This window comes from Ziziphus jujuba, chromosome 10 (genome assembly GCF_031755915.1).
Source record: "Ziziphus jujuba cultivar Dongzao chromosome 10, ASM3175591v1".
NCBI lineage: Eukaryota > Viridiplantae > Streptophyta > Magnoliopsida > Rosales > Rhamnaceae > Ziziphus > Ziziphus jujuba.
Window position 1 is genome coordinate 1365576 of NC_083388.1, and position 17596 is coordinate 1383171.

At 33.0% G+C, this 17596-nt stretch overlaps 1 protein-coding gene and 1 pseudogene across 1 annotated transcript; both read right to left on the reverse strand.

Moving 5' to 3' along the window:
• Window positions 1-2587: 2587 nt before the first annotated feature.
• LOC125420872 (indole-3-acetaldehyde oxidase-like) lies at window positions 2588-4459 on the reverse strand (annotated as a pseudogene).
• A 3738-nt stretch (window positions 4460-8197) lies between these two features.
• Window positions 8198-15104, reverse strand: LOC125418141 (indole-3-acetaldehyde oxidase). The gene is made up of 10 exons (XM_016017819.4): window positions 14831-15104; window positions 12243-13925; window positions 11831-12090; window positions 11451-11660; window positions 11116-11334; window positions 9939-10904; window positions 9725-9820; window positions 9485-9583; window positions 9168-9357; window positions 8198-8760 (listed from the first exon to the last, which is right to left on the reverse strand). The coding sequence occupies exons 1-10, from the start codon at window positions 14982-14984 to the stop codon at window positions 8540-8542; spliced, it is 4098 nt and encodes a 1365-aa protein (XP_015873305.2). The 5' UTR covers window positions 14985-15104; the 3' UTR covers window positions 8198-8539.
• Window positions 15105-17596: the final 2492 nt, after the last annotated feature.

Sequence of the window (17596 nt, forward strand, 5' to 3'; positions counted from 1 at the left end):
ATAAAGCAAAGTCAGTTGGATACCAAATTTTTTTTATTATCATTGGATACTTAATAGTTGGTTAATAAATTTAATGAATCTATAATTGCTTTTAATAAATTATCTTATTTTATAATAAATAATATATAAATACAATTTAACATATAATAATATTTATAATATAGTGAATAAAAAATATTTAAAAAATTATAAAATTATATTCTTCAAACCAGCCCAACGGATAATCTAATGAGCCGGGTTTCGGATCAAATCTATACTTAAAAATCTAAATCTGAATCCAACTCAAATAAAAATTGAACAGGTTCCAACTTAAAATTTGGATAGGATATATTTCGACGGATTTGATCGGGTTTTCAACTTCGACTTTTTTTTACGGACCATTGATTTGTGAAAAGGGCAAGGTATAAAAGGAATCAACTTTAATAATAAAGGTTCCAAACTGATTTGTGGGTATTTATTATTTTTCCAAAAAAAAAAAAATTGGGAAATCAAATGAAAGAAAAGAGATTAAATTTAAACGAAAAAACAAAATAAAAGAAAAAAGAACACCCCTTCGGAGGGTAAGTCTCAGCACCCCAACCACCTGATCTGACGGACTGCTCTGTTATTGATTCCCCAAACAACACCATCTGATGAGGTCTCATCGTCCTTCCGATACTACGTCCTGTCTTTTTGGGTCTGTCTGCAAACATTCAGATTTTTCTACTGAGAAAACGAGAGAGAGTGGGTTAGTCAGAGCGAAGTAGACGCATGATTGTCAGTGAGTTTCCACCACTCATGTTGCTTCCACGTGGTTGTGTCGGACAATGTTAACACATGGCAGTATATAAGTGGCGCAGCTCGGCCTCGAGGATTCACGATTTGGACTCTTAAGTAGGTGCTATTCGGTGGCTTTGTCTGAATAAAACGCAACCGTTTCGTGCCAGATTTTGGTTCGTTTTGAATATGCAACGGTTTTTCGACGTTGTCGGTGAATGACCGTTGAGGCCTTCCACCTATTAAACGCTGCGTTTTAGTTCCCCCAAAAACCCACCAGCATTGAGTAAACGACTAACGGCACACAAACGCTTCACTAATGACGACCCCGTCTCTCTTAATGTGACATCTGTTTTCTACATCATCTGCAACGACACGTCGTCCCAAGTTGTTTCTCTAATTCATATTTCCCGATGAATTTTCACTTGGTTTGCATTTTGCAATCAAACTAGTCACAATTTGCCTATCATAATAAACACAAATTTGTATGGTAACTCTTTTTATTTGTTGTTTTTTGTGTTTACATTCAGTAATTGTTATCAATGGGTTGAGATTTGAACTTATTAAATATGGACTTATCAATGTCTACTCAATATTTATAGATTAATCAATCAAAACTTTGGGTCCATCAGAATTTATGACACTCAACCTTAAAAAATGAATTTTTTCAACAAAAAAAAAAAAAAACCTTAAAAAAAGAATTAAAAAATTTGTTCTAACATTTTTTCACAAAAAAATAAAAACGTTTAAAGAGAAAAAAAAAAAAAAGTACCAAACATGTTTATGTTAAAAAAAAATTTGAAAAATGAAAAAAAAAAAAAAGGAACCCTAAAAACAAGCAACATCTTAGTGTTTTACTTTCTTTGCTTTTTTTTTTTTTTTTTTTTTGGTTGTGGATATATTTGCTCGTTGGTATATATATATATTAAATATCTGTTGTTTCCATTATATCATTCATTACGAATTGCAATAAGAAACCTTAACCTTTTTTTTTTTCTTTTCTCTCTCCTTTTCAATAATTTGTTTTGTGTTGAATAATTTGACATTGTATCCAGCATTGGTGATTGATAGACCAAGCATGATGCATGTCTCCAAATTTATATATTTTATTACTTTAAATGCATTAAGAGTGACAAATACGTACCATATATTTTCTATATTGAAATGATATAAAGTTAAGAATCTTATCACATGTATCCTCTATTATTGTACTATAAAGATATGTAAAAAAAGTGATTCTCACGAGATACATGTGGTATTGCTCTTGCCTATATAAAGGAGTTAGTTATAACTTCTGAGTTATTAATAAAATTCTTAGTAGTTTACTTTCTTTAAATTTCTGCAACAACCAGTTTCAATATAAATACCGTTATAGTTATATAAGCATTAGCCATGGGTATTCTCAAGCTAGATGTATCAAACAATTATGCTGCCATTGTATCCATAGATAGGATCTTAAATGTAATGATATGTAAGTTGAAGATTAAATAAGATCTGGCGTTCAAAATGACTAGAATTTGAATGATTAGTTTCTCTAATTTCAGAAACAAGTAAAGCATAAGAAGTCCAACTAACCTATCCTAAATATACAGCAGGGTTCAGACTCTGTCCACAGTCGTAGATGAGATTAACTTGCAAAATTGTGGTTTGTCCAGTCAGAAGATCCACCTCAACTTGTTAGAAGATGGCTTCATAATCACTTAAGCTAACATTTCATTACTCTAATTTGGTATTCATGCAGAAAGTCTGGTGTTGCAGCCACTAATCATTCTAAAATATGGTATGTGCTATCACCATGCTCTACGTGTATTATGTTTGAGGGGGTTATATCTTAAGAATAGGTAAAACTTGCCTCACTCACTGCTGCACCATAGTTTAGGTATGCATTTGATGATGTATCAGGAACATAGAAAGAACATGCTGATAAGTTCACAGATTGCATGTCTGCCTGCAATTTTAAAGTTAAAAGAGAGAGACAAAGATATTTATACTGAATCAATAGGGAAAACAGGACAAATTTATTGATGGTTAATCAGTAAAATGCTGAAAGGAATTAGATCCCAATCATACTTCTTTAAGTCCAGTTAATATGTGTTAGGCATTACGGGACCTATATCAAGTGTAATCCCAGCATCAGTCAATATATCTAGTTGTAAAGCTGTAATCTTTCCATCACACTTGAATCGGACAGCGTAAGCGATTTTCAGAGGATGCCTTCCTCCTGTAATGATCATATTAGTCTTGCGATTCAGACACATCCTAACAGGAACCATAGCAGTTTTAACTAACTTGATAGCTTCATATAAAACGTCAACATTTAACTACCTTCCAGTTAAAAATTCCTCAGCCCTTTTTACCCTGATAGCATGTTTAGTCCCAAAAGCTCCAAAAGCAGACTAACAGCGATTGACTAAGATTCCATCAAAGGTCATGGAGAAACTTCAGCCAAGAAAGCAGCAATTAAACAAGGCAAAGCATTGCCTACAGGTCTTGGTGAAGCTCAGTAGGTTCAAACAGCATGATGCTATTGCTTTCAGCACAATCCTTAACTGATGCCTAATTTGGGTTTGACACTTACAAGTACACTATCAAAATCTAATGGAGGCCTCTCCAGAAACTCCTCCAATGTAATTCTTCTACTGTAGAACCCACAGCAATAAGTATGGTAGCAGAGACTGAAGCAAAATGTTTCCTTCAAGCCATCACCAAATTTCCATCCACACTAACTGTATTTCTGATTGACCTTGAAGCAATTTTCGCCATATTGTTGGCAAGTTTTTTTTTTTTTTTTTTTTTTTTAACACAATCTCATCTGTTAATGGAAATTCTTGTTGCTTTTCGTTCTTTAAAGTTTCAACAATTTTGGAGATTGTTACAGCTGCTCCAATCTCAACTCCTGTTTGATCAATCCTAAGCATTGAGAGTTCAGGACTATGTTTCAGATCAATATATCAGTCATAGGGTTTCTTCTAATATCGCATACCTGTGTTACAAACTACTATTTTCATCTTAGTCCCTTCATTAACTTTCAACAAGTCTTCAAGCTCCTCAACACTAGCAGGAGTGTACGAATTATATCTTTTGGAATCCAAAGAGATGCCAGACTTGATTTCCTTCACTAAAAACTCTATAAAATCTCATGATTAAACATGTAACTTGCTTATCTTTACTCCCTAACTGTCTTCCTTTCTCCAAAATTAATTCAATCCCAAATCCTCAATGTCAACATTAGCTGCAAGACTCTTGCCGCCATCAGCAATGGGTCAGTAAACGCTATGATGACAGAGGCTCCCTGCAACAGCCTTTTCAGCTTCTGAAACATTCAGCTTGGAGAAGGGTAGAGGGGGGCTCCAACTGATTGGTTTTCTCAGCATTTATAAGAGCCCCAAAGAGTGAAACACACATTCCAAGAGTATTAAAGCCGCACTGAGAAGCATGGAAACCTGTGAATCTTTGGTGTATGGGGTAGAACCCATTTTTGCTATTTCCAAGGCCTTCAGATGTTGTAATTGAACATCTATTTAAACTGCAGAGTAGTGTCAGACACAAAACTTATTGTAAAATCCTTAACTTTGTCATGTGCAGAATCATACTTGGACAGTAGCACAACGCATGCACCGCAACCTCCTGGTACAAAAATTTTACTGTTTGCAAAGTTATACCTAGTTTCATAGATGGCCAAATTCAGACATGATAGAAGCATTGTAAACAACAAATATAAAATAGTGAAAAAATGTAATAAGACTTGCTTAAATCGATGACTAAGCAAACAAAGTGTGAAAATGAAATTTATAACAGACCTATATTGAAATAATGGCCTATTTCAACATATTTGAAGAGGATTGTGTTCAAATCCAGCCCTTCAAGTTCAACTTTTAGATGTTCAAATGGAAGTCAATGATGTTAGGTTTATACACATTAACACTTTATTTAAACTACGTTTCCTGATTTGTTTAACTCCAACTTTCACAACTTATATTCAACCCTTGATAAGTTGATCTTCATTCCCAATTATTTTGATTTGAAAGGATTTGTTGTCTTTTTTTTTTTTTTTTTTTTTTTTTTTAAATCTCATACAAATTTTCCAAAATCCATCATACATATTGTGTAAAAGTGTAAGAAAATTCATGGAAAAATTCTATAAATCATTACTTAAACCGTGAAGCACTAATTTTGGATATGTATATTATAAAATTGAATGATCAGACCAAGTACGAAGTCCAATGTTTTTTCATATCATTTCATTGGTAAAGTGAACCATTGAAAATGATCCCCCACTATAAAGTTTGTTTGTCTGTTTATTTAAATAGCATGTTCTTTTATTATTATTTTAATTTATTTACTTTTGCCGATAGACCATTTTTATTATTTTGTCGAAATAAATCTAAACTTTGATAGTGAGGAGATTTGACTTAATGAAAATAAAATTTAAATTGATAAAAAAAATAATTAAAAATACTTTTTTTTTTTTTGCTAACAACAATTAAAAAAAAAAGTACTTAAACTAAGAATATATATATTTTTTTGGTAATATGATCAGGATGTCGACTATGCCGAAGAACTTTTGGTAATGATGTAAAAATTTAGAAGTCTTTTTTTTTTTCCCTATAATGTTAAAATTATTAAAATGTTTATTAAATTTTTTTATTAAATGATAAAATAGATGTGATAATATTTAATTAATTTATTTTTTAACTTATTTATTCATTTAAATATTTATTTTTTTATATTTTAAATTATATAAACATATTAACCAATACTATTTTAATATATATTATTTGATAAATATTTTAGTGCATAAAAAGACATGTCCTACAACATATATGATCTTTTTATTATTTTTATTTTTCACAATGGCATGCATCACATATTATATGGTCTAATAAATCATCACAAATTCAAATCTTATATTGATCAAGTCACATCAGCCATTACTTCAAATTCCATATACTTTTATCATAAGGAATTTAAGTAACAATATTAAAATTGTTTTCTTCTCATAATTTCAATTTTTGATTGTCATGAGAAACATTTTCATCAAAAATAAAAAAAAGAAAGAAGAAAAGAAAAAAAGGAAAGTCACTAGAACATGTGTTGTTAAATTCTTCCTCAAATCCTGGGATATATGCCTTCAAGTCAGTTCAACTGCAAGCACACAATTTTTATTTATTTATTTTTTTTGGGAGTTTTTGGATTTGGATATCAAATTGAAGTAACGAAACCCCGCTGTATTTGTTTTTCATTATGTTTGATATTGGTTTTATTGGAGTTTTAACATTTAACATATTTATTATTTTAGTAGTAAAGGTAGTTTCGTTGCCCTCACATGGTCCATGTTTTATGTTTTTTTTTTTTTTTTTTTTTTTTTTTTTTTTTTTGCCTGCAATCATTCAATGTTATCAATGGACCGAGGTTTGAGGCCATTAAATAAAGGCTAAAATCTACACAATATTTACGGACCAGTCAACTAAGATTTTGGGCCCATCAGAATTTATAGCACTCGACCTTTAAAAAACAGAAAGCCCCCAAAAAAAAAAAAAAAAAAAAGGGGAAAATTTTTGTTTACCATTTCTTAACCAAAAAAATAGAATTTTTTTTTTTTTGGTTACCAAACATGTTTTTATATATATATTTACACATATATATATTTTAAATAAATGATAAAAAAAAAAATGGTCATCTTAGTCTCTAACTTTCTTTGCTCCGTTTATTTTTTTTTTTAATTATTTTTTTTTTATATTACTTTCTTTCCTAGTTAGTCTATATAAATCCGTTGTCTCTATATATTGTTCATTACCAACTGCAATAAGAAACATAATACTTTTCTCTTTGCGTCGAACAATTTTAACGTGGTATCCAACATAGATGATAGTAAGGTTTTGAGTTCCAACTAATAGACAGGCATGACACATGTCTCCAACTTAATATATTTTAGTTTAAATGCATTAAGAGTGACAAAGTTCATGCCACATATTGTTACAAACAAGAAGCATTAGTTTCTCCCCATAGTTATGCTTATTTAAATAAATAAGCACCACCATTTTTATGTTCACACAGACTCAGTAAATAGTTTATGAGATCATGTGAGTTTCACAATACTTTTCTCATGACAGCTTCTTTGAATGTCTATGTCTGCAATCCGTCATAGAAGCTAGCTCCTCAACTTGTTGCTGCCAAAACTCCATTCCAAGTACTTGTCCACAATGTCAAGCCCACAAAGCTCCTTCACAACATGCATGGAAGTTGGAAGATTCCAGAAAGAATTTCAATTTCTACACCTCCCTCGAAGACATCTCTCCAATTGACGCCATACTCTGACTTATCTTGGTCTCTCCATGAAAGAAGCTGCTTTCTTGCTTCTTGCTTCTTTAATGGCATTTCTTGTAGCACAACAGACTTAACTGCTAGCAGTAATTGTGGCTCACGGGAAGCTGCACAATTAATGATTGTTATTTATTCAGTTTTGACTTGTTAAGCATGATACAACAAGAATATGAAAATGGCAATTTTTTCACATAGGAATTCTTGAATTCGACATGCTATTCTTAATATTGGAGGGATATATATGTACCTTTTGAAAAAGAATGAGTTTTTCGTGGTGTCCACTGCTTAATTTTTCAACATTGAACTGTTTTGGCATGGTATCCATTGAAGGAATCTTGTATGTCCATGTACCTTTAGTAACCACCAATCCATCAGAATTTGTTAGGTAGTCTTCAAACATGAAAAACCTTAATACTTGAGCAAAAGCTCATTCTATCTGCAACAACCAGTTTCCACATAAATAACATTGTAATTATATAATTATTAGCTACAGGTAAGAGAACAAAAAACCAAAAAACAAAACAAGACATAATCATTGGAAGAAAACACTCTGAAGCTAAATATATCAAACAGTGATCCTCCCATCGTCTCCAGGATAGGATCTTCAATGTAATAACAAGTAAAAGACTAATCAGATCCAGCATGAAAAATGAGCAGAATTTGAATGATTAGTTACTCAAATTTCGGAAACAAGTAAAATAAAGAAGTTCCAACTAGCCTGTCCTAAATCCACAGCAGGGTTCAGGCTCTGTCAACAGTCATAGACGAGAGCAACTTGCAAAATTGTGGTTTCTCCTATCAGAAGATCTACCTCAACCTCAGATAAGATGACTTCTTAATCTTGTATTTCATTATTCTTAATTTGCTCTTCATGCAGAAAGTCCGGTATTGAAACACTAATCATTCTACAATAAGGCATATATGCTATCACCGTGCTCTACGTGAGTTACGCTTGAGACTTAAAAATATATAAAAGTTGCCTCACTCACTGCTGCAACATAGTTTTAAGTATGAATTTGATAATGCATCAGGGACACAGGAAGAACTTGCTGATAAGTTCACAGATTGCTGTGCCCCTGCATTTTGAAAGTTAAATAGACACAAAGATATTGTACTGAATCAAACAGGAAAACAGGACAAATATATTCAAAGTTAGTAACTGCGTTAAGAGTGATAAATATATGCGATATTCTTATAACAACAAGCATTACTCTCTCTTCCATAGGTACATATTCTTATTCAACTACAAAAATGGCCCCATTTTTTTATTTTCACACTGTAAACAGACTTCAAAAGAAAAGAAATCGGTTAAACCCAAATGAAAGATTAATTGATCCACTCAAACCAGTTATTGGACCATGTTCCAACAGTCGTGTCCTGACATATAGCTTCTTTGAACTATTGTGTAAAAAATAAACATTTGAAACTATCTGTCTGCATCCCCACCAAAAATCTCCTTTTATTTCTTGCAGCCTAAATTCCATTCCAAGTACTTCTCCACAATGTCTAGCCCACAGAGCTCCTTCACAATAGGCATGGTAGCAGGAACATTCAATTGGAATATTGACTGAGAATCATCTCGGACGCTCCATGAAAGAAGCTGTTTTCTAGCTTCTTTAACAGCAGCTCTTGTAGCGCAATGAACAGAAACTGCTAGCAGTAACGGTGGCTCACCAGAAGCTGTAGGAAACACGATATTTAAATTTAACTTTGTTAAGCATAATATAATCAGAATATAGCAAAATGAAATGTTTCATACAAGCTTAAAACAGAGTTTCAACTTCCACCAATATAAAAGACTTTTCAGAAAAAGAGATTTATGTAAGATCCTTGCATGTATACCAAGCTTTGAAAAACTTAAAACAGAAATTCTAATAGAAGAGTTACCTACTAATTTTAACAAATTTTGGATGCCAAGTGTGGCAGAATCTTGTTTTGTGAAAATTAAATGGGGGATCAAATGAGAAAAGAATAAGATGAGACATTGCAATTCATTTTTGAAACATGGTGAATAAAAAGACATTGAAATTGATATCTGAAATATGAAGCATGTGTAATACTTGGTTCAAAATACTGCAGAGACAGACCTTTCGAAGAAAGAACACGTTTCTCATGATGGCTGCTGTTTAATATTTCAACATTGAACTGTTTGGGTATGGTGTCTATCGAAGGAATCTTATATGTCCAGGTACTGTCCGTAACCAACAATCCATCAGAATTTGTCAGCCATTCTTCAGACATGAAGAACCCAATTCCTTGAACAAAAGAGCCCTCAATCTGCAACAACCAGTTTCAAATTGAATAAGAGCCAACACAACAAAAGACAAGAAGTTGAGGAAAATAACTCTAGAGTGACTAATAACTTGGAAATTTAGTCATATGGTACATAACAATAGAAACTAACCTGTCCTAAATCCACAGCAGGGTTGAGACTCTGTCCACAGTCATACAAAATATCCACTTGCAAAATTGTGGTTTCTCCAGTCAGAAGATTTACCTCAACCTGCAATGACATGGTTTTGTTAGCATTTAATCTAGCATTATCACTATGTTCTGATGTGTATTAGGCTCAAGGGGGTTAAATTACAAGTCTAATTGGGAAAACTTCTTTAATTTAAGCTCGAGTCCATAAGGACAAACTTGCCTCGCTCACTGCTGCACCATAATTCAGGTATAAACTTGATGCTGCATCAGGGACATAGAAAGAGCTTGCTGCTAAGTTCACAGATTGCAAGTGTGCCTGAAATTTGAAAGTTGAGAGAGACACAAAGATTCTGTGAATAAAGGTAAGCAGGACAAATATATGTTGATCAGTAAATTCTTGGAGAAACGAGATATTGACACTTCCTTATAGATACCTGAGAAATAAGAGTCTCCCATTTGATAGGTCCCATTTGCTCCTGCAACCTCTTCTTGAAAGGAGTAAGCCTCTCAACCAGAATATTACAACACAGCCTAACTGCCTCACAGCTTGACTCTGATGTAGTGCTTCCAGCAGTCATACCACCCTGAATTAAGCTTAATGTATCAGCTTGTATGACTCGCATTCTATCCAAGAGGTCTTCATCTCCATTACTTAGGACTGAATCAAGTGCAAAAGCAGCCATCTGTTTTACCTTTGTCCACAGACCTTGGCCTATCTCAATGCCCCCAACTTCAATAACAATAGATCCATCCTTTAGTATGCTTACCCTCCCTGGAGCTTGTCTCACTGACACTTCATATATAATAGGTACCCGAGAAATTCCCCTTTTTTTCCATTTATTGTACCTATTGAATTCTTTTACCATTTTGATCCTCCTGTTAAAGCTTGAAGACACCGATAATTTATCCCATATTGAGGGTAAAGTATACTCTAAAGGGTCACCAGCACTATTCTGATAGAATAATTTAAGGCTGTTGTACTTATGAAGATTTACATTTCTTACTGAGTCAACCTCTAATGAAAGGGTAGATGCCACATGTTCAATTATAGCTTCAGCAATAAATGATCCCTGTACATCTCCAGGAGCCCGCATTGCAGTCTTACTTACATTGTTTGTTTTGCATAGCTTTATGTCAAAAGATAAAGCACCCCAGTCATACTTCTGAAGTGCACTCAGTATGGCGTGTGGCATCAGCGGACTTAAATCTGGTGAAATCCCTGCATCAATTAACATATCTAGTTCTAAAGCTGTTATCTTTCCATCAGACTTGAATCCAACAGTATAAGTTATTTTTATGGGATGCCTTCCTCCTGTAGTTACCATATCAGTCTTGCGATTCATATACATCCGGACAGGGCGACCTAATTTGTGTGCTGCAAGAGCACATGCTGCTGCAACCTAAATCATGAGAGCAAGTTAAGTTATAACATCAATTAATCTGAATAATTTAAACATCAAGACCAAAATGAACATGTTATAAGCATGCAATACATCAACATATGTTACCTTAAATGTCCAACCTTAGACTACAAAATTGGAAAACCACAATCATTATTTAGGAATTTTGTCAAAATGTTGTAGCATAAGGATTCTTGGACTGAATACTCACAGGCATGGAAGGTATGGCCTTTCCACCAAATCCACCTCCAACTCTTCTTGTAAGAACGCGTATATTATGCTCAGGAATACCCAGACATCTTGCAATAATACTGTGTGCATGTTCAGGAATCTGAGTTGAACTGTAAATCACAATGCAGTTGTCTTCATCTGGTACTGCAAGGGCAGTTTGTGTCTCCATATAGAAATAGTATTGAGAACCAAGTTTGATCTAAATGTTACAATTCCCCAAAAAAATAGCATAGATGTATAAGTCTTTGGATGACTCAACAAAAAGAAACATTGACAAGCATATCAAAACTAAGAATGACAAGCATTAAGAACTACCTCAGCAGATATAATCTTGTGATCGGCTTCAGCCATTCCTGCTGATATATCACCAACGGGTTTTGGGTAAATGGAAGGAGGGACCTCAAAGAAACTAGACCTTTCAACAGCCTCTTCTACAGATAAAATAGGTTGCTCGAGATTTTCCATTCCATAATTAACCACAGCATTGTTTGCAGCCCTATCTGCATGTTTCTGTGTATCTGCAACCTAACAAAGTTGTTTTAGAGGAGTTAACCAATTGCAGAGGTCCCCAACAAGAAAAAATAACAACAAAAGAAAATGGAACTTCTTTGGGATTCCCACAAGGATTCCCACAACATGTAAATCAATAAGTGGAGCAAAAGCAACAATACTACCAGAAATGAATAAGGAATTACCACAAAGGCAAGACGCTGACCAGCACACTGAGTAAGATCATCAGCAAACAAAGGTTCAATACCAAACGAAAAGTGTGATCCTATATTCTCCCCATGTTCAGGAATGTCTTTATGTGATATTACTGCCGCAACTCCATCTGGATGTGGTCCCGAGTTGACATTCATGCTCCTCACCCATGCTAGAGGCTTAGTGCTGTAAATGAATGCTCCATGTAAGCAATTAGTTGGTGAAGGAATGTCATCTACATATACAGCCTCACCTACACGATTGATCAGCACGAATAAAATTAGCAGATCAGTTTTTGAAAGCATGCAAAAAGAAAGCAATATTATGATATAAATATAAAAACACTATGACAAATAAATTAATCATGAGAGATTAAACTAATGTATTTTATCAAGTGATATCAACCTGAAGCTTGGATGGCTGCTCCAGATTTTGCAATTGGCTCACCAACTGGATGGTAGCGTTTGCTTAATTCCAGCACCTGCTTCGAAGATGATAACAATGTTGGAATCTTGTTAGATTGAAATTGACCATAATTCTGTCCTATGTTAGATTGTTTGACCAATGAATTGCTTTTATATCCATTCAAGACACTATTGGTTATTTCAGCATCACTTTCTATCAAGGAGCTAAAGAACTCGAAAAGAAAACCAGAAGCCAAGCTTGACCTATAAGCAGGATTTGCAGTGCCACCTTCAGGAACCACAGTGGCTCTAACCAATTTGATAGCTTCATATAAAACCTCAGCATTTAGAATTTTTCCAGTTAAAAATTCCTCAACCCTTCTTGCCCTAATAGCATGTTTCGTCCCATAAGCGCCAAAAGCCAACTGACAATGATTCACCAAGATTCCATCAGAAGTCTCACATGGAGAAACTTCAGCCAAGAAGGCAGCATTCAGAAAAGCTAATGCTCTTCCTAAAGGTCGGGGTGCAGCACGATAGGTTTCAAAGATCAAGATAGTATTGTTTTCTGGAAAAACTTTCCTAACTGATGGGATTTTTACCCTTATAAGCACACTATTAATATCTAATGGAGGCCTTAGCAGAAACTCCTCCAATGTAATTCTTTCGAATTGGTGACCATTCATTATATCTACCACTGAATCAACAGCAAGAAGTATGGTAGCGATATCTGAAGGAAAATGTTTCCTTTGTGCCATCACCAAATTTCCTCCCACACTGGCAGTATTTCTGATGAACCCTGAAGCAACTTTCTCCATATGATTGGCAAGTTTTCTGAACACATTCTCATCGCTTGGGTTAAAGTCATGTCGGATTTCATTCTTCAAAGCTTCAATAACTTTGGAGATTGTCACAGCTGCTCCAATCTCAACTCCTGTTTGATCAATCCTAAGTATTGAGAGCTCAGGAATGTGTTTCAGATCAATATATGTTTCATATCGTTCTAGCTCTTTGTAATAACCCGTCCCTGTGTTACTAACTACTACCTTCATCTCAGTCCCTTTGTTAACTTTCAACAAGTTTCGAAGCTCCCCAACACTAGCAGGACTGTACCAATTATATCTTTCAGAATCCAAAGAAATGACAGACCTTATTTCCTTCTTTAAGAACTCTGGAAATGTACAGATCTCATTATTACGATCGTACAAAGGTAATTTGCTTTTCTTTACTTCTTTAATGTCTTCCTTTCTCCAGAAGGAGTTGAACCCCAAATCCTCAATATCAACATCAGCCGCAAGACTCTTGCAGGCATCAGCAATTGGTCGGTAACCAGTACAGCGACAGAGGTTCCCTGCAACAGCCTTTTCTGCTTCTGAAACAGTGAGCTTGGAGAACCCTGGAGGTGCCTCCAAGCGATTGGTTTTTTCAGCATTGACAAGAGCCCCAAAGAGTGAAACACACATCCCAGGTGTACAAAAGCCACATTGAGAAGCATGGAAACCAGCGAACCTTTGGTGAATGGGGTGGAATCCATCTTTGCTATTTCCAAGACCTTCAGATGTTGTAATTGAACATCTGTTGATATTGCAAAGTAGCGTCAGACATGAACTTATAGTACAATCCTCAACTTTGTCAAGCTCAGGATCATACTTGGACAGCAGCACAACACAGGCACCACAACCTCCTGGTAAAAAAAAAATGTGACAGTTAAAAAAAAGAATATACCTAGTTTCATAAAAGTTCAAAGTCAGATATGATAAAGTAATAGAAAGCCAAAAAAGCAAAATAGTGACCATTAGACGTGCTAAGACTTGCTTAAATCCTAAATGTGCAAACTATCATGGTTGAAAATGTACTGTTAATGTTATTCATCCAATTGGTGACCAAGCATACAAAGTTAGAAAATAAATTTTACACCTGATCTAAATCTATGTAATAGCATATTGAACAACATAATTGAAGAGGCTTGAGTTAAATTCAACACCTTTCAACTTCCAGGGGTTCAAGTAGAACTCATATTGGTTTTTGATTTCAACACATCAACCCTCGGTTAAAAATTTATGATTAACATGAATTTTCATATGTTAAGTTCAACTCCTGATAAGTTGAACTTTGACTCCAGATAAATTCGTTTAACTCTTTTTGTTCTAAGCCAGAACAAGCACCTGAGTAGAATACAGAACCTGTTCACAAATCAGTATCACAACAATAATTCACTCTCCAAGAGGAACCATAATTAGAACCCCGGCAACTCTTTGAAAATAAACTTCCTTATTTACATGCATAATATATTACGTATATAAACAAAAAAAAAAAAAACACTAAACTAGAAGCAACAACCAAAAAAAAAAAAAAAAAGTCCTCAAAATTTTGAAATCCCTGTATTCAAGCCAGATCGGAAAATGAAATTGGCAGTACACCAACCATGTACAAGATATACAATAAATTCAATATTTGAAACATATGCATCATGCAAAAACCAAATTGAAGTATAGTCATTAATCCTTACAACAAAACCCAGATTAATCAAAACGTGGAGAACAAGAAAAAAGAAATATACATAAAGATAAAGAGGAAAACAGAACAAACCTTCACCGCAACTGAGCTTGACACTTTTGAAGGGAGTCTGTGAACGCAAGAACTCAAGCAAAGTGGTTGAAGGATCAACAGTTGGAAGCTCAAACCTCTTACCATTAACAGCAAACACCAAAGTTCCAGTTTTTCTTTCTGTCTCAACCGCCATTTTTGGACCCCTCCAAGCAAACACCAAGCTCGAGAACCAGTCTTGCAGGCATTGCCTGCCAAGTCTTAAATAACATTAGAAGAAGCTAAGTCATCATCGACGAAAGGGACTTTTTTTTATATTTTTTAATTATTTTTTTTTAATCTTACAGTTTTGTGAGGCAGCCACCCAAACAAATACAATCTCATGTACACACGTCTTCACTTGGTCAACTTTCTAAGCCATTTTAGCTACTGTAGTGAAAACTATTATAACTTGTAACATATTAGCAAAGAAATAAAAGGATATACATACATTACTAGACTAAGAAAGTTGCGCTGAGCTTTTCGTTCTGTAAATAATACCTTATTCTATTTTCAAGTAAAGTACAAATTTGTTTCTTATTTTATTTTATTTTATTTATTAATTTTTTCTTTTCTTTTCCTCATCAAACGTATTTATTATTTTATTGAAATAATGTTGAAATGTGACAGGATTTGACTTATTCAATAATGATCCAAATCCAATTAGTGGAAATAATAATTACAAATCAAGTTTGAACTAAAAAACTTACGGATTCAGATTATGCAAACGACCTCTTTAATGATGATCTTGAGAAATATCACCCAGCAGATCAGGAAAACTTCTTTTCTCCAAAAATAGTTTTGAAAACTTTTTAGACCCAAAAAAAGGTTTTCTTAATTTTTCTATTTAAAAAAAAAATGAAAGAAAAATGAAAAAGGAAAAGTAGTCGTAGAAAACCTCAATAATGGATACACGTGTCTTTTTCACCGCATGTAAGATATAAAGTGAAATCAATCAAGACAAATTCAATTCTAATCTTCATCCAGATTAAATTACGTCAGCCATTACTTCAAAATTTGTTACCAATTAGGAAGAAATAAAAGTCACAATTAAATTACTTTTTTCTGATAATAAATTCAATGTTTGATTTATCACTAAAAACGTCGTGTAGGCCTCAGTCGTAAGTGGGGAAATTCTAGACATTTTTGGCAAAACGAAATAAGTTCTACCATGAACCAAGTTTTTGGTCATCACAAATTTAATGTTGGAAAAAAGTGAACAAGAATTTGAGGAATATACAAAATCATTAATTGTCTATAGACATTGGATGTTGACTATACTGCAACAATTTGGCTACCAAATAATTTAATTCCATTATTATGTTATTGCATGATATATGTACTACTACTATCTACAAAGTCATTGTCACAGCTCCGATGAAACATTTTTTTTTTTTTTTCCTGGAAAAAGCATGCAGTGCCAATTAAACAAACAGAGCCTTACTTAATTTACCACCCACAAAAAAAAAAAGGACCCAGAGCCTTACTTTCGTCTAAATCATTCACAAGCATTTCCTTCGCAGAACCTTTTTTTTTTTTTTTTTTTTTTTTTTTTGGGGTGGGTGGGGGGGCTCAAAAGTAACTCTCTCATTGTATTTCAGTCTAGTATTCTCAAGAGAATAGGCAATTTGATGGCCAAGTCTATTAACCTTTAATATTTTGGAATTAAAATTTGTAAGCTAATCAATATGTCAAAAATAATAATAATAATAACTATAATAACAACAAAACTTAAATTTTTTAAGAATTTTTAATTAGACCATAAAGAGAGAGAAGACTTCCTTCCCTTTCTTTCTTTCTTTCTTTCTTTCTTTCTTTTTTTTTTTTTATCCAATCAACTTTTTGTTTTTGGATTTGTTTTAATTAACCTTTCTAGATAGTTTAATTAACAATGACAGTAGGTTAGGCGGGCGGCCCAAGTCTTTTTTTTCATGCCAGAGCGAGAATTGACTTTTAAATAGTTTTGTGTTTTTTTAAAAAAATTATTGAATTTACAAATTATTTAAAAAAAAATTTCATTTTATACTATTTAAATTTATATTTTTATAAATATAAATAGACATTGAAATTATCTATTTCGTTAAATTTTTAAATAGATTGATTGATAAATTTCTTTCACACCTTTTGACTTATGTTTTCATTTTGTTTGGATACATTATTAAAAAATTAATATTAATTTTCTTTTAATTTTATAAATGTATTAAAACAGAAATGTTTGTTAATTTTTATTAATTATTACAATTAATAATTTTGAGAGGTAAAGGTTGAAAAAAAATTAAAAATTTATATTTTATAATTGAGTAATAATATAAAAATATAATTTTAATTTTTAACCGTTAAAAAAAATAAAAATTAATAGATTAATTTTTTTTGATAATTTTAAAAAATTTAAAAAAGATAAATAATAACTTTCCAAAAGCAATCAAATAATAACAAAATTAAAACGATATAAATGAAAATTTTCCTAATTACATAAAATTACAAAATACGTTGAAGCAGAACCATGTTAATATTAAGCTTCGTCTTCACCTCCTTATATTCATTTCATAGTAATTAATGTTAAGCATTCTTCTTTAAAGAAACTCGAACACTAAAATAAAATAAAAAATAGAAACCCTTCAAATTATTCATTCTAGGACGTTTTTGCCATTTCAATGGTCTTTGTTCTAATCTCTTTCTACAAACAGTCTTCTTTTATAAAATAAAACTTCTCAAGGTGCTCAATATGCAAATCACACAAGGCGCTTACTCTTTTCGACAGTATATACA